This window comes from Terrapene carolina, unplaced genomic scaffold (genome assembly GCF_002925995.2).
Source record: "Terrapene carolina triunguis isolate 2854851 unplaced genomic scaffold, T_m_triunguis-2.0 Scaffold90, whole genome shotgun sequence".
Lineage (NCBI taxonomy): Eukaryota > Metazoa > Chordata > Testudines > Emydidae > Terrapene > Terrapene triunguis.
This window is the reverse complement of record NW_020664441.1, coordinates 3,651,558-3,669,309: the sequence shown is the minus strand read 5'-3', so window position 1 is coordinate 3,669,309 and position 17,752 is coordinate 3,651,558. Positions and strand designations below refer to the sequence as shown.

Sequence of the window (17,752 nt, the reverse complement as noted above, 5' to 3'; positions counted from 1 at the left end):
TCCATCCCCAGCTTCTCCCAGCAGGGGGCGCTGCAGGGGGCGGGGCGGGGGCGCTGGCTGTTGGGGAGCTCCCGGCTACTCCAGTCGCAGCCTCTCCCAGCAGGGGGCGCTGCAGGGAGCGGGGTGGCAGCGCTGCCCCCAAACACACTCCCCGTGGCCTCAGGCTCCCCTCCCCCCGCCCGCATGCTGCCTGCTGCCTCAGCCCTGTCAGGTGCAAAAGGAAATGACAGCAAAGAGGAAATAAGTTTGCAGCGCCTGTGGGGAGCGCGCTGGACTGAGGTGTTGGCAAGGGACGGATGCACGGCCGTGCCACTTGGGCACTGCTCCATTGGGAATGGCCCCAGCACAGAGCACGAGCTAAGGGGATTGGGCACATTGAAGGTGAGTGGGACCGAGGGAACGGGGAGGGCTCCTTGGGGGCAATGTGGGGAGATTCTCTAGGAACCCCCCTGAGCCATGCTTGGAGACAAGGGCTGCACAAAGGCATCCCCAAGATAGACACAGGAGAATTGGAGTGGGGGCTCTGGGTGAGGGTGTTACTCACGCTCCCTGACCAGAAACCAGGCCCCCATGGATTCCTCCCCCTAGTACACATGGGGCTGGAGGAGCTGGGGCCCGGGGCGGGGGAATGGAGGTGTGGTTCCCTGGGCTGGAACCTGGGAACGGGGATGGAGGTGTGAGGCCCTAGACTGGAAGCAAAGATGGGGGGGAGGAGCCCTGAGCGGGGCAGACCCTGGGGAAGATGGGGGTGAGGGGCCATGGGCTCTGCAGACCCTGAGGGGATGGGGGTGAGCGGCCTTGGGCTGGGCAGACTAGAGGGAATGGGGGTTTGGGGCCCTGGCTGGGCAGGCCCTGGGCGGGGATGGGGTTGTGGGCCCTGGGCTGGCAGACCCTGTGGGGGATGGAGTGCAGAGCTTTGGTAGAAGCAGACCCTGGGGGGAAATGGAGGTGAGGGACCCTGGGCTGGGTAGACCCTGAGGGGATGAGGTTGTGGGGCCCTGGGCTGGGTAGACCCTGGGGGGATGAGGTTGTGCGGCCCTGGGCAGGGAAGACCCTGGGGTGAAGGGGGTTAGGGGCCCTGGGCAGGTCAGACCCAGGGGAGATGAGGTTGTGGGGCCTTGGGCGGGGCAGACCCTAGGGGGATGAGGTTGTGCTGCCCTGGGCGGGGAAGACCCTGGGGTGATGGGGGTTAGGGGCCCTGGGCTGGGCAGACTCTAGGAGGGAGGGGATGAGAGGCCTAGCGGGGGGAGGGGGACAGGCCCTAGGGGAGATTGGGATGCGGCGCCCTGGGCAGGTCAGACCAGGGCCGCCCGGGGGGGGCAAGTGGGGCAATTTGCCCCAGGCCCGAGCCCCACAGGGGCCCCCACGAGAATATAGTATTCTATAGTATTGCAACTTTTTTTATGGAAGGGGCCCCTGAAATTGCTTTGCCCCAGGTCCCCTGAATCCTCTGGGCGGCCCTGGGTCAGACTCTGGGGTTGTCTCCTGGGGTGTTCGGTTCTGGGCTGGCCATGCTGGGCACTCACTGAGGGCCCCTCTCCCTGCCCTCCCTCCCTCCCCCTGCAGGGTGCTGGGCCCGTGGGCATGGCGTCCGGCCCCATGTCCTCCGCCGACTCCTCCAGCCTCAGTACCCTGGAGGAGCTGTCCGATGCCTTCGATTCGGCCCTGGGGCGCCATGACGACTCCAGCTCGCTGGGCTCCGACTCTGAGCTGAACGGGGCCGCCCCCTATCGCCAGACCGACCGCTATGGCTTCCTTGGGGCCAGTGGCGCCCAGGATGGGTAAGTGGGGCAGGCCTGGGCATGGGAGTACTCAAAGGGGGCATTGCAGAGGGAGTGGGGGTGCTGCGAAGGGCATTTCTGTGTCCCCTAGGGGTGAGCACCCTGCATGGCTGACCCGGATGCCTGGCTCCCATTCCTCGTCCTGATCTCTTGCTCCCTGGAGCCATTGTGGGTGCTGTGCTGATACCCGCATTCCCAGTCCCGCAGGGCAATCCCCTGGGCTCTGAGCCTGGATCCAGCATCTCCCCGCTCTGTAAGCTGAGGATATGGGGTGCTCAGGCCCATAGAATGGACATACACAGAGGAGCTGAGCCCCTGGCCTGGGGACTGGGGAATCAGCCCACACCCAAGTAGAGCAGCTTGTGGTTGTGGCCTTGCCCCCCACCTCTCTCCTAGTCCTGCTGCCCCCCAGGGGTGGGGCAGAAGCAGGGAAGAGGCAGAGTTTGGGGAAGGCGAGTCTCAGGCGCTGGGGGCGAGGACTGTTTGAGACTCTTGCATCAGGGCCCTGTGCACCAGCCCCATCTCCCTAACAGCCTGATGTAGGGGATCCCCCGACCCAGGGAATATCATGCGTGCCCTCTAGGGTCTCTACAGCCAAGATGCTAGTGAGGGCAGGCCCCCTGCTGGGGAGGCACAATGGCCCCTGGGAACCCCGGTTCACTCTCTGTACCTTCCCCCAGCTGGGGAATCGTGAGTGGGTGTACAGCCCCAAAGCTGTATCCAGGGAGGGCCGGCTCAGGCCATCAGCCTCATGGCTGGGTCAGCTGAGATTGCTGGAGCTTTCGGGGCGGGGTTCGGAAGAGCCCATGCCACCCTGGTGTCAGTGTGCCACGCTGCCGCCACGCTCCCTGCAGCACAGCGTCCTGTGTGCCCTCCTCCCTAGAGGCAGCTGCAGCCCCATAACTGTCTATGTCTACGATCACAATAACACCTAGCTCTTCCACAGCACCTGCCATCCCATCCCCTATTGGATGGGAGGGGTGCGGGGTCGGTGTCCTACTCCCCATTGAACAGATGGGGAAACTGAGGCACCAAGCAGGGCAGGTGACCTGCCCCAGCTCACACAGCCAGCATTGACTGCAAAGTGCTGCAGGATGAAAGATGCTACGTTACTATAACATCCTCTCCTGCTTCCCTGGGACCTGGCTTATTGGGGCAGGGCCGGCTCTGGCTTTTTTGCCGCCCCAGGCAAAAAAGCCTCCAGCCGCCCCCACCCCCCCAGCGGGGGGAGGGGGGAGGCGGCCGGAGCCCCGGGGGGAGGGCGGCGAGCCCCGGCCGGGGCTCCGCTCTCCCCCCGGCGGCCAGAGCGCCGGGGGGGAGGGCGGCCGGAGCCCTGGGAGGAGGGCAGTGAGCCCCGGCCGGGGGGAGGGCGCCGGGGGGGAGGGTGGCCAGAGCGCCGGGGGGAGGGCGGCGAGCCCGGCCGTAGCCCCGCTCTCCCCGGCGGCCGGAGCGCCGCGCCGCCCCCCTCCAGGTGCAGCCCCAAGCACAAGCTTGGTGGGCTGGTGCCTGGAGCCGGCCCTGTATTGGGGTGTCTCCCTGGACACTGGGCTAGCTGATGGTGATAACAAATGTGAGGGCTAAGCTTACCTAGTGCCAAGGGGTTTAGTGGTGATTGTCCAGCATGGCAAGGCTAAGGTCTGTGTGGTTGTTGTTGTTTAAATGCACAGTGTGCTGAAGGCAGATGACAGGGTGGGGTTTTCTAACTACTGGCTCAGTCAGGGATCCAGGGTCCTCCCTTGGAGCGGGGACATGTTTAGGTAGGGTCTAACCAAACAGATCCCAGTTCTGAAATCTGCAAGGTGCATCTGCGAAGGAGCAGAGCTTGGGAACACCAGAGATGGAAGCTCTGTCTTTGGAGGGGATTTTCCCTCCCCTTCCTCACTGTTCATTACAAAAATCTTAGGAAATTAAATGCAAACTATGATGTCAATGTAATGCACGGAGGCTTGGGAAGGCTCCTGAATCCCTGGCTGGAAGGCCAGAAGGGGCTGTTCTGATCATCTAGTCCTGTGGTTTTGAACCTTTTTTCATTTACAGACCCCAAAAAATTTCAAATGAAAGTGCAGGCCCCTTTGGAAATCTTAAGACATGATCTGCAGACCCCACAGGGGTCTGTGGACCACAGATTGAAAACCACTGGTCTAGTCTGATCTCCTGCGGAGCCCTGAGGTGACTCCTGCACTGATCCCAGAACTTGTCATGAGCTAGAGCGGGTCTTTAGGGATGTCCCCTCACGACTGCTAGGCACCGAGGCCTGGAGAATGCCCCAGCCCTGGGGGAAGCTGGGGAGCTCTGCCCCATTATCATGCCCTGGGGCCGCTGCGGTTCGCGTTGGGGAGCAGCGCCCGCACCTTATGGCCGGGCGGGCTCCGAGCGGGAGACACTCGGGCTGGGGGCCACCCGGTGGGGCACACGGAGCCGCCTGCAGGTGCCACAGGGCGGCCGTCCCCCAGCGCCGCAGCCAGGGCTGGGTGAAGCAGCCCGAGCCGCCCAGGGACTGCGGCAGGGCGGCCAGAAGCAGCAGCAGCAGTGGAGCCATAGAATCATAGAATATCAGGGTTGGAAGGGACCTCAGAAGGTCATCTAGTCCAACCCCCTGCTCAAAGCAGGACCAATTCCCAACTAAATCATCCCAGCCAGGGCTTTGTCAAGCCGGGCCTTAAAAACCTCCAAGGAAGGAGACGCCACCACCTCCCTAGGTAACGCATTCCAGTGCTTCACCACCCTCCTAGTGAAACAGTGTTTCCTAATATCCAACCTAGACCTCCCCCACTGCAACTTGAGACCATTGCTCCTTGTTCTGTCATCTGCCACCATTGAGAACAGCCGAGTTCCATCCTCTTTGGAACCCCCCTTCAGGTATCAGGAGGTAGCCGTGTTAGTCTGTATCTACAAAAACAACAAGGAGTCTGGTGGCACCTTAAAGACTAACAGATTTATTTGGGCATAAGCTTTCGTGAGTAAAAACCTCACTTCTTCGGATGCAGCCTTCAGGTAGTTGAAGGCTGCTATCAAATCCCCCCTCATTCTTCTCTTCTGGAGACTAAACAATCCCAGTTCCCTCAGCCTCTCCTCATAAGTCATGCGCTCCAGACCCCTAATCATTTTTGTTGCCCTCCGTTGGACTCTTTCCAATTTTTCCACATCCTTCTTGTAGTGTGGGGCCCAAAACTGGACACAGTACTCCAGATGAGGCCTCACCAATGTCCAATAAAGGGGAACGATCACGTCCCTCGATCTGCTGGCAATGCCCCTACTTATACAGCCCAAAATGCCGTTAGCCTTCTTGGCAACAAGAGCACACTGTTGACTCATAGAGGGTGGGGCACTGCCGTGCGGGGCCCGTGTCCCGCTCTCCGGGGCTCCACTCCATCTGGGGCTGCCCTGCCCCGGCTCCTCAGCCCCCTGCCGGGGTGGTCCCCCGGCTCTGCCCTCCCGGGTCCCGGCCGGTCCTGGAGGCGGGAGCCCCGACGGGTGGGGTGGGGGGGAGAGCCCAGGGTTGGGGCGACAGGGGGTGCAGGTGGGGGGGAGAGCCCAGGCCTGGGGCGGCAGGGAGTGCGGGTGGGGGGGGAGAGCCCAGGGCTGGGGCGGCAGGGCATGCGGGTAGGGGGGTAGAGTCCAGGGCTGGGGCAGCTGGGGGGTGCAGGGGGAGCCCAGGGCTGGGGTGGGGGGCAGCCAAAAATTTTTTTGCATGGGGCGGCAAAAAACCTAGAGCCGGCCCTGGGCCCACATCAGCCCCAGAGAAGAGCCAGAGCCCCTCACCCCTCTGGGAAGGGCTCTGAGCACTGTTGGTGCTGGGCCAAGGGAGGGGAGCACCCTGCACCCCTCCACCCACATGAACTAACACTTCCTGTTTCAGCATCTCACAGCTCGGCCACATCCTGTCCCCGTCTCCATGGCGATGTGCACACCGTGCTTGCAGCGGTGTGTGGTCAGGGACGTCAGCGCCCCAGCCTCCCCCACCTCACCCCGCCAAGCGGTTCAGGGTGTGAACGGGCCCAGGAGAGAAGAGAGAACAGCCCTGTTCCGCCCCACCCCCGTTTTCCCTGGGATCCATTCCTACAGCCTCGCCCCGTGGATCTGCTCTGTGCTGCTGGGAAGATCACTTGTAATGGGGCTGCCAACCTGCCCCCAAAGGCAATTCCCCTGCCCAGCAGACCCCTCGCTGCCCACAGCCATCTCCTGATAAAAGAGTATGAGAGGAAAGCTTTGTAGGTTAAAACACTGATAGTATTACTCCCTCTTTATTCAGTATTTGCTCGCTCATTACTCAGTGTTTACATGCTCATTACTTTATATGTGGACATTACTCAATGTTTACTCGCTCATTATGCCGTGTTTATGTGGACATTACTCAATGTTTACTCTTTCATTACTCAATGTTTACTCACATATTACTCAGTGTTTACTTACTCCTTACTCAGTGTTGACTCGCTCTTTACTCAGTGTTTACACACTTAATAGTCAGTGTTTACACACTCATTACCCAGTGTTTAGGTGCTCATTACTCGTTACAACAAAAATGATTAGGGGTATGGAACAGCTTTTACATGTGGAGAGATTAAAAAGACTGGGACTGTTCAGCTTGAAAAAGAGATGACTAAGGGGGGCTATGGTAGTGGTGTGGAGAAAGCAAATAAGGAAGTGTTATTTACCCCTTCACATAACACAAGAACCTGGGGTCACCCGATGAAATTAACAGGCAGCAGGTTTAAAACAAACAAAAGGAAGTATTTCTTCACACAACACACAGTCAGCCTGTGGAACTCGTTGCCAAGGGATGTTGTGATGGCGAAAAGTATAGTTGGTTTCAAGAAAGAATTAGATAAGTTCATGGAGAATAGGTCCATCAATGACTATTAGCCAAGATGGTCAGGGACACAGCCCCATGCTCTGGGTGTCCCTAAATCTCTGACTGCCAGATGCTGGGAGTGGACGACATGGGATGGATCACTCAATAATTGTCCTGTTCTGTTCATTCCCTCTGAAATACCTGGCATTGGCCAGAAGACAGAATACTGGACTAGAGGGATCATTGGTCTGAGCCAGTATGGCCGCTCTTATGTTCTTAGTGTTTACTCACTCGTTACTCCATGTTGTTTACTCACTCGTTACTTTGCTTTTGCATGTTCATTACTCAATATTTACTTTTTCCTCAGTGTTTACTCGCTCGTTACTCAATGTTTACTCACTCATTACTCAGCGTATGTCTACACAAGAAGCACTACAGCAGCACCGCTGCAGCAGCACCACTATAGTGTAGACACTTGCTATGGTGAGGGAAGGCATTTTTCCGTTGCTGTAGTAAATCCACCCCCCTTGAGAGGCAGTAGCTAGGCCAATAGAAGAATTCTTCCATCAACCTAGCTGTGTCTGCAGTCGGGGTTATGTTGCACAGGGCATGATGTTTTTCACAGTCCTGAGTGAGGTATCTAGGTTGACCTAAGTTTTATATGTAGACCAGGCCTCCATGTTTACCCACTCATTACTCAGTTGTTACATAGGCCCAGATGGAGGGCAGGCAGTTTGTGGCAGGCGCCAGTTCTGCCCTCCTCACAGGCTACAACCCTTGGGGCTGCCTCAACTAGTGCCTCTGCTGCGGTGGACCGATGGAGCTTTGCACAGAACAGTCAGAGACAGTGCAGCACCTCCCCCCAGTGTGTCCCCGCTCTGCCCCTAGGACACCCCGTCGACCTGGGGCTGCTGCAAGGTGGCACATGAACTGGCAGAGCCAACTTTGCACCTGGACCTAGGGGCCTCTGCATAAAGACTCCCTAGGGCAGGGGTTCTCAAACTGGGGGTTGGGACCCCTCAGGGGGTCGTGAGGTTATTAAAAGGGGGTTTGCGAGCTGTCAGCTTTCACCTCAAACCCCACTTTGCCTCCAGCATTTATAATGGTGTTAAATATATAAAAAAGTGTTTTTAATTTATAAGGGGGTCGCACTCAGAGGCTTGCTAGGTGAAAGGGGTCACCAGTACAAAATTTGAGAACCACTGCCCTAGGGCAACAGGGAGTTGAGCTCTTGGTATTTGCTAGGTCAATTACTCAGCCATGACTTCATGGTTAGTTGCTTATTATTCAAATACCACCTGGTGTTTGCTTAGCCATTGCTCAGTATTTAGTCAGTATTTACTCAGTCATTATTCAGGGTTTACTCAGTGGTTATGAAGGCATTGTGTGGTGGTCATTTAGTCATTACTCGGTAGTCAGCGTTTACTAAATTGTTACTAAGTGTTTATTGAGTCACTATTTGGTGTTTACCTGGCCATTACTCATGGTTTACTCATTTGTTACTTGATCACTCCTTTGCCGCTACTTGGGTTTATGTAGTCATTACCCAAGCATTACTTGATATTTACTCAGACGCTACTCAGCGATTACTGGCTAATCTCAGTGTTTATTCACTTGTTACTCGGGGATTACTAAGTATTTACTCAGACATTACTCACGCGTTAGTTGTTAATCATTATTCCTTGCTTACTTGGTCGTTACTCAAACTCATGGTCTCCATGGCAGAGGGAATACATCCAGATCTGTGCTTCTGATGGGAGGGTGGGAATTGTGGGGTGTCTCTGGAGCACATGGAGGGTGAAAAGCAATGCTCTGGGTCTCTAAACAATAACAGACGGTTAAGCCAATGCTTCCTCAGCATGCAGAATGTGAGGGTGATGCCGAGGGGAGGTCTATGGCTCTTCTCGGGGTAGAGCTGGCAGGGTGAGGGTGCCACCAGCCTGTAGCTGGGGTTAGGCAGGAGAGGGGTCAGAGTTAAGGTCATGTTGGAACATCCTGATTTGCCCAGTGTTTAGTTTTCACATTCCCAGGTGCTGCCTCCCCCTGCCCAGCCCCAAGGTAGGGCAGGGGTACAGGGAGCTGAGTCAGCAGTACCTGGAGGGGAAGGAGCAGACAGGGGATGGGCAATGAGGAGGCTGTGCTCTCTTCCCAGAGTAGTGCCCCAGGAGGGGAGCTTCGTGTGGCTACTGAATGAGGGAGGAGAGGGGGCCCAAGGAGGAGGAAAGAGGGAATGAAAGAGTGGTAGAAGGGGTGCACCAGAGGGACAAAGAGATGGGAGGAATGGAGGCACAGGGCAAGGAGGAGATGGCCTTTGGCCTGATACCCATTCTCTTCCCCCATCCAGCCTGGGCCAGCCCCCAGTAGAGCTCATCCGGCACAGGGAAGCCAGATGGCTGGAGATGACATCGCACTGGGAGAAGGCCATGGCCAGGAGGTACAAGAAGGTGAGGAGGAGCCACAGAGAAGTCCCAACCCCTCTATGGGGCCATGCCGATTGCCCAATGGGGCACTCAGTCCTCCCATGGGGCACCCCAAAGGGCCCTGCTAATCCCCCCAGGGAGCAACCAGTCTCCCCAGTGGGCACCCCAGTGTGCTCCACTCCCCCAAGGAATCAGCTGTTGCCAACGTTTCCCCCATTACATCTCCTGACAGTGTAATGCCACACAGCTGAGCCCCCTGGAGCTAGGGTCTCCCTGCCCCTGAAGCCCGTGTCCCAGGGCCCTGGCTCTGTCTAGTGTGGCACCATGCTGGGCCCCCTCTCCCTGGCCCTGCCCTGTGGGGGGTTGTGCTGTGGTTGATGCAGTTCTCTGGCTCCAGGTGAAGGTCCTGTGCCGTAAAGGGATCCCCTCATCCATGCGCGCCCGCTGCTGGCCCCTGCTGTGCGGAGGGCAGGCCAGCATGGACCGCAACCATGGCAAGTACAAGGTAACCAGCTCCTCCTGCCTCCCTCGCGGCTCCCACTCTCCCTCGGCATCCTCTGCCCCCCACCCACCCACTCTGCCCCACCTGCATCCATGCCGATGCCCCCAAGCTCTGAGCCAGCTGCCTCCCACACTTTTGCACGCCTGGCTATAGGCGCTGGATATGCACAAGGCTACCCTGTATTGGCTAGCATGCAGAGAGGATAACATCCCAGCTACCACTGCTGCTAGAGAAGCGCTCCTTTAGCTCTTGCAGCAGGCACCTTCATTGCTGCAGTGGCAGGAGGGAGCTCTCAGCTCCCCAGGGCCAGAGGACAGGGGGTTAATATACAGGGTGAAAGGGCCTAATCTTGTTCTCCCTAACCCTGCTGACTGCCATGGGGTGATTGGCAGGAGAACAGGCTCTGGCCCCAGGGTGAGTCATCATCAGTGGCAGAATAGGACGTCTCGAGGCATGGATCCACTGGATCTGTGCTATGACCCAGCTTATAAACAGTGCTGTGGTGGACTGGTACCCTTCAGTGTACCAGTCTCCTGAGCGCCGGCCACAAGGCCTCAATGCCTCTGAGAAGGAGCCGCTGGACTCCAGCCCTCTTGCTTTGTGCCGTGAGCTCTGCCCCACGAGTCCCAACTGAGCCAGATGCCTGGTCAGAGACATTCACCCTCTCCAGGGCTCCGGGCACCCCAGCCAGTGTTTGCAGTTACACAAGGCAGCTTTTCCAACCAGAGCAGGTTTCGTTAGCCTGCTAGCACATGGCGCGGGGAGTCCTGAGAGTAGGAACAGAGGGACAAAGATTAAGACATCATCCGTCCTGACCCGCACCAGGGCTCCGTGAGCCATGCTACTGCTGTGAGAACCGTGCAGTTTCCTTTCTCTGTCCCTGTCCCTTTGTCCCTCAGTCCCAGGTGAGAGACCGCAACTGAGTTCACGTGCTCAGCCTGCTGGGAGCCCTTGCTGATAGGTGATAGTCATTGGGGCTTCCATTGCTCTGGGTTAGTCTCAGCCAGAGCCAAAGGACCTGCATCCAGTTGGACTGAGTCCAGCATGCTCTGGCACCCCCCCTGGCCCACACTACACCTGCAAACACAACCACTGTGCAGGGAGCCGCTAACACCCACCCCAGGTCCTGATCTCTTGCCGCTAACCCTGAGCCCCTGCCCCGGGATGGGGTGGTGTGGCCCACTTCCTGTCGCCATGGTCACCTGTTGCCGTGTCGCCGTAGGAACTGGAACAGTCACCTGGCGACCCGCAGTGGTTGGAGACCATTGAGAAGGACATCCACCGCCAGTTCCCCTTCCACGAGATGTTCCTGTCTCCTGAGGGACATGGGTAAGGGAGCGGCGGGGGCACAGCCAAGTGCTGGGGGAGCAGAGGGGAAGCCCTGCTGGGGCTGATGCCTGAGTTGTCCCTGCAGCCGGAGTGGGGTGCTGTGTCCTGCCCCCAGCCCAGGACATTCCTCACAGCTGGGCAGCGCTGCCGTAGTGGGCCTGTGATTCCCATTCCAGGTACTCGCCACTGCGTGGCGCTGTCTTCCCACTGACACCAGCTCCCAGCGGTTCCAGTTAGAGAGCAGGGATTGTCCAAGGGGCAGGGGAAACGCGGCTGGGGTCCATGGCATTGAGTCACGCCAGCCCGGGCACCACTCAGGCATGTGAGCCAGAGTCATCCCCCCCACACCGGGGCAACCTGCAACTGAACGATGCCCCCTGGGGAGTGCCCAGCTGGGCAGCAGAGTTACCTCCAAACCCCTCGGAGGGGGGGGAGTGTGTGACCCATCTATCAATCCCCATCCACACTCCTCCTTCCTTCTATCTATCCCTCCCTCCCTCCATCCCCATCCACACCTATCCTTCCCTCCATCCCTATCCTACTCCTCCTCCCTCTCTCCACCCATCCACCCAATAGACTCCCCGCTAGGTATCTATTTAGAGAATTCTGTATATATGTAGCCTCATGGACTCAGGACACCTGGGTTCTCTTCCCAAAGGTCTGATCTGACACGGGGTGGGGTATGGGTGGGGGCAGGGGATGATACTGGGCTAGTTGAGCCCAGTGTTCTAGTCCTGTATGGGGAGGGAGCTCTGCACCGTGTGCCCCATGTCCCAGCCGAACTCTAACACCCAGCCCCATCCGTGCAGGCAGCGAGGGCTCATGCAGCTCCTGAAGGCCTACACCGTGTATCGGCCCCGCGAGGGCTACTGCCAGGCCCAGGGCCCTGTGGCTGCAGTGCTGCTCATGCACATGCCTGCTGAGGTGAGTCATGCCCAGCAGCTACTGGGAACCATGCCCTCCCCCATGGGGCACCCCCCCCAACTGCACTGACCCCGCCTCACCGCCCTGCCCCTCCCCCACTGCTGTTCTGCTGCCCTGTGATATAACCCCGTCCACTCATGGGCACTGGCCCCCACTGCCCTCCCCCATGGAGCAGCCAGCTCCCATCCCTGCATGGGCCACCCTCCCGCCCCCCATGGGTCACCAACCCCACTCCCAGCCCTCATTAACCACCACCCTCCGGCCCCTTTGCATGCCAGGGCAGCCAGTTCCCCTCCTCCCCACACAAGATACACTCCTTCCCCCTCGCATAAACCCTGTCCCCCATCCTCTATTCATTCCCCCTCTCCGTGTGCTCCGGGGACCCCGACATCCCCCCTGGCTAATGTCTCCCCCTACTCTACAGCAAGCCTTCTGGTGCCTGGTGCAGATCAGTGAGCGCTACCTGCCCGGTTACTACAGCCCTGAGATGGTGAGAACCCCCCTGCACCCCTCCCCTAGGATGGGAATGGACCCTTATGAGATGCAACGTGGAGTCAGCAAGGCAGGGGGAAGAGCCTGCAGCTGCCTCGCCATGCCCTCCCCATCAGGGGGTACTGGGACACCAGGGAGGGGGAGGAGCCTGGACTGCCCAGCCCAGCCTTCTCCAGCAGGGGAGTAGGAGAGGGCTGTGGGGCTGGAGCCTGCGTGCTTGGCAGCAGGGTGGGGCTGTGCAGCGGGCAGATCTGATGGGCTCTCGGTTGCCCCCGCAGGAGGCAGTGCTGCTGGATGGCGAGGTCTTCGTGGCACTGCTGCGGCGCGTCTGCCCCAAGGCCTACAAGCACCTGCAGAAGCACAGTGTGGGGCCGCTGCTCTACGTCACCGAGTGGTTCCTGTGCCTCTACAGCCGCACCCTGCCCTTCCCCACCGTGCTGCGCATCTGGGATGCCTTCCTCAGCGAGGGTGCGTGATGCACTGGCTCAGCCCAGAGCTCCACCAACTGCCAGTCATCTAGCCAGGGCCGTACTGGGGGCATGGTCCTGCACAATTTATGGCTCCCCCAGGGCTGAGACATCCTGGCTGCCCTGGACTAGGAGGGGTGGGGCCAGGTCATGTTGTCTTGGTGGTTTCACAGCTCCCCACAAGCCTGCTGCCTGTTTCATGGCTCCACCTTCCCCAGCTCCGCTGGCGGCTTCATTCCTCCCCTCGCAGGTCCCCTGGCTGTTTCATGGCTCACCCGGCCATCTTTTGGCCCCCCTCCCAGGGGCCTTTGACTGTTTCAAGGCTCCTCCCCCCAGCTCACCTGGCTGTTTCATGCTGTCCCCCACACACAGCTCCCCTGACTGGTTCATGCCTCCCTGCGTAGGTCCCCCTGGTTGTTTCACATTCTCTCTGTCTCTCTCTGTCCCTCTCCCACTCACACAGAGCTCCCCTGACAGTTTCATGGCTCCCGCTCCCAGGTGCCTTTGGCTGTTTCATGGCTTCCTTCTAGGTACCCCGGTTGTTTCAGGCCCCCCTCCCGGTCTCCTGGCTGTTTCAGGGCTGCGCCAGCGCCCCCTGCCTCTGGCTTGGGGTCTGACAGCTGCTGTCTCCCTGCAGGGGTGAAGGTGCTGTTCCGGGTGGGGCTGGTGCTGGTGCGCCTGGCGCTGGGCTCCTCGGAGAATCTGCGGGACTGCACGGGCGTGGTGGAAACACTGGAAAAGCTGCGCAGCATCCCAGCCCGCCTACTGCAGGAGGACACGTTCATGGCCGAGGTGAGGCGCAGGGTGGGGACCAGGCTGGGGTTCTGCTGCAGAGATAGGAACCTTCACCAGCCTCCAGCACAGCCCCCGGCAGGGCCAGGCCCCCCTCCCCTATTCAGCCCCCACAGGGCCAGGCCTCCCCAGCTCCTTCCTCCCCCATTCTCCTGCCCCCCTCCCCAACTCATTCCCTCGTAGACAGGTCTCCCTAGCTCTGTCCTGCCCCCTTCTTCTGCCCCCCCCCCCCAGCTCAGTTCCTGAGGGCCATGCCTCCCCAGCTCTGACCTCTCCCCTTGCCCTGTCCTGCCCCTTCCCCAATTCAGCCCCCTGAGGGGCTTACAGCAACGTGCTCCCTGCTGGGGAGGGCGGGGCTGGGCAGCTGCAGGCTCCTCCCCCCCGATGTCATGGTGCCCTCTGCTGTTTCTCTTCCCTGCACACACCAACCTGAGGCCTCTCACACCTGTGCACGTGGGATCCCTTTGCACACGGGGCTCCCCACAAGACGCAGACCCCATGATGTCCCTCCACCCCCATCCTGCAGGTTCACAACGTGGCTGTCTCGGACCGCGATGTGGAGCGCGAGTGCCGGACCCAGCTAGCCAAGCTGCGCAAGGTCCGGCCTGATTTCGGGTACCGCCCGGAGCAGCGCCTGCCCAACGCCAAAGCCATCTTCGACGCCCAGCAGCTGGAGGATGCGCAGCAGCCCGGGAAGGGCAGGCACCCAGCGCCCGCCTTCCTCATCCCCGAGATTGTGGTGGACCCCCCCCCACCCCTCCCCAAGGAGCAGCGCCGGCTGGAGAGGGAGCGGCTGAAGGAGCAGCGCTGGCAGGAGCAGGAGCGGCGCCGGCAGGAGGAGGCAGCCGAGAAGCAGGCTCGTAAGAAGAAGCCCCCAGGCAGGAAGAAACCAGACACGCGTGGCAAGACTTTCCACGTGGCCCAGCGCCCCATGCTCAGCCTAGCACAAGAGGGTGGGGAAGGGGAGGAGCCTGGCCCCGCCAAGAGAAACTCTGCCCCCTACCTGGAGACCTATTTCTGAATGGGTGGGGCGGGGCCTGCCCTAGCAAGAGACACTCCGCCCCTTGCTGGAGACATGTTTTGAATGGCAGGGGTGGAGCCTGCCCCACCAAGAGAGACTCCACCCCCTACCTGCTCAATGGATGGAGAGGAGACAGTGTGGGGCATTGCGTTGAAGAGGGAAGGGGTCTTGGGCTCAGAGGGCTGAGACCCCCCTGCATCCTGTAGCACCAATCAGCAAGGCCAGATTCTCCCACAGCCCCCGTCAGTATTCACACTGGGGCCCAGTGAGTGGAGAACCTGCCTACTGCGATCTGGCCACTGGTGTCAGCAACACAGACAGTCCGGCCCCTGCCTGGGCCTTGCTCACTCACACGCACTGCCCGTCCTTTGGCTCTGGGCCTGCCCCTCCTTTGGAGACCTGACAGAGCAATCAGTGCACAGGTGCCATGGGCACACAGCTCGTTGCCTGAGAGCCAGGCCCCTGGGTACTGCAGCAGCCGCCCTGTGAATACTGCAGCCTATGATCAGAGCGGGAAGGGGGGGGGCAGATTGAAAACATAAAGGGAAATGAAACTTCCTTCTGGGGTCCCTCCCCTCGCTCCCCGAGCTGTGGCCAGGCTGGGGTGTGGGGCTGATGAGCCACTGCTTGGCAGCTTGTCTGTGTAGATGGTATTAAAAGTTTGTCCTGGGGGCAAAGGCCGATCACAAGTGTTGAATCAGGAGACTGTTTGTTCAGGACACCACCTTGGGGGAAGGAAATAGCCCCAGCCGCCTACGCAGCTCTCACCTGGCAAACAACAGGAATCACTGGGGGAAGGAAATATGTCCCAGGGCAGGAATGGCAGGAGGCTGCTCTGGCCTGGGTCATGCTGTGGGTTGGGCGGGAGGATCCCCCAGTGGCTTTCTACTTGGAAGCAAGCTGGGCTAGAAACCTGGATGGCCAGCAGTGAAGGCGCCCCACCCCCTGTGGTGGTCAATGTGGGGTGGGACTAAGGACCTTCCCCACCGCCCAGATGGGTTGGCCTCCTGGTGGGGTCAGTGCTAGGTAACAGCCCAAGGCTGCATGATCCAGTCACAGCAGGGCCGGTAATTTTTCCACAAAGGGCAGCCACTAACCAGCTTAGCCCCCTTGTCAGATTACACTGCCATATATAGACAGACAGCCAAACACCTGCACGGCCCTCCCCCATGCTAATCTGGGCCCGCAGGCTGGCCCTCAACACCTGCGTCCCCAGATGGCATTAACTCTCCACTGGGATTAGACCCTGGCCCTGCCAGGTGCAGGAGGCTCAGGGAACTGGAAGCAGTGGCCTCCTGCAGAGCCTGAGCTGTGTGCTGGGGAAGGGGGAGAAAGCACCCCACTCCAGGGGGAAAGGAACAGAAACCCTGGGCAAGTCCAGCTGAGATCCCTGATTGTTTTGGAGCCTGGGACCAGATTGGAGTCGGTGCCCCCGAGAAGAGAAAGGCTCCATGTCCCATTCCCCACCCCTGCTGGCTTGGAGCAGCTGCCTGTCCTATGGGTCCATGTTCCCCATGTGCTTTGCCCAGGCTGTGGGGATTTTGGTTGCTCCTCAGGCACCTGGCACTGGACTCCTGGCACTTCCCCCCGCAACACACACACACTCAGGGTGCAACCTGCCACCTCCCTCCCCGGAGATAAGATTAGACTTTATCATCCCAGCTGTGTTGATCTATGGTGGAGGCACTGATATGTGGGGCCGCATTGCTCCATGTGGGCCTGTGACCTCTCATCCAGGAACCCATGGGAGGCAGGGAATGGGCCCTATGGTTACCACGCCAGCCCAGGGGAGAGATCAGGCAATGGGGCAGGGGAAGCTTTGGATGCTGCTGCCTCCATCTCTGCGCTGCCCACAGGGCTGGGGTGGAGCCCCAAGCCAGGCAGGGGGGCTGTTATAGCAGCCCTACGAGGGCTACTGCCAGGCCCAGGGCCCCATGGCTGCCAACGGGGCAGAGGGGGAGCCCACAGCAGGGTCTGGCAAGGTGAGCGGGTGGCTAAGATTGGAAAACTGAGGCACAGAGAGGGAAACCCTCCTGCCTGGTGTCACGGACCCACTCTGGTCTCATCCCTGGTTTGACCCCAGCCCTGGAATCAGCCATGCCTTATAGAACAAGCCCCTGAGTCCTGATCTCCCTTGGGTAGCTGCTCAGAGGCCAAGGGCTCACTCCCCCTCCCTTAGGGCATAACCCTATAGAATTCTCTGCCTCCTATAGAATCCCATAGGCTGGATCCAGAACCCTCCAGAAAGAGATTCATTCTCCAGTCTGGTGTCCTTGTATAGGCCCCCTATGCCATGTCTGGCTGGTTTCATCTCCTATGGAATTCCATAGAGACCAAGGAGGAATAAGCAAGATCTTCCCCTGAATGAGCCCAGGCCAGAGATCTCCGATAAATCCAGCTTTATTAAGGAAAAGTAGAGAGTCCTGCTAAAGGCAAACTCCCTGATAGGTAGCCTCACAACGGTAGCCCTGCGAGCCAGGGTCGAGGCACACCTGTGCACAGACACACAGCGAGAGACAGGCCCTACCCCAGCTGAGATCAGGGCCCCGTTGTGCCGGACACTACAGACAAACAGGGAGAGACAGGCCCTGCCCCAGCTGAGATCAAGGCCCGTTGTGCCAGGCGCTACAGACACACAGGGAGAGACAGGCCCTGCCCAAGCTGAGATCAAGGCCCGTTGTGCCAGGCGCTACAGACATACAGGGAGAGACAGGTCCTGCCCTAGCTGAGATCAAGGCCCATTGTGCCAGGCACTACAGACATACAGGGAGCTCTACACTACAAACTTACGTCAGTATAGCTACGTCAGTCAGGGTGTGGAAAATCGACACCCCACGTAATGCAATTGTATGGATCGAACGCCTGGTGCAGGCAGCGCTATGTGGACGAGAGGGTTTCTCTGGCCGATTTAGCGACCGCCTCTCAGGGAGGTGGATTAATTATGCCAAGACGAGAAGCTCTCCCATTAGTGTAGGTAGCATCTTCGGTAAGGACAGCCGCGCTGCTGCAACGCTGGAAGTGTAGCCAAGTCCTGACCTCTCTCTCTGGCTTTGACTGCCCTTGAGTGCTGGAGAGCCAGCCCTGCTGTCAGATTCCCATAACCCATAAATCCTGAGGAGTGCGCGGACCTCAGCTGTGCTGAGTTGGGCTCTGGGCTGTCCCTCTTTTATCACTTGGATAGGGGCGGCACAGGGTGCCAGCCACTGGGGTGAGGGATGGGACAGGGCACTGG

The 17,752-nt window shown here is 59.4% G+C and overlaps 1 protein-coding gene across 1 annotated transcript; it reads left to right on the top strand.

Moving 5' to 3' along the window:
- Window positions 1-275: 275 nt before the first annotated feature.
- TBC1D10C (TBC1 domain family member 10C) lies at window positions 276-15,124 on the top strand. The gene is made up of 10 exons (XM_024220015.3): window positions 276-381; window positions 1,567-1,781; window positions 8,918-9,017; window positions 9,391-9,498; window positions 10,718-10,824; window positions 11,634-11,748; window positions 12,173-12,238; window positions 12,519-12,708; window positions 13,345-13,499; window positions 14,026-15,124. Exons 2-10 carry the CDS (start codon window positions 1,585-1,587, stop codon window positions 14,518-14,520), a joined length of 1,533 nt encoding a protein of 510 aa, XP_024075783.2. The 5' UTR covers window positions 276-381; window positions 1,567-1,584; the 3' UTR covers window positions 14,521-15,124.
- Window positions 15,125-17,752: the final 2,628 nt, after the last annotated feature.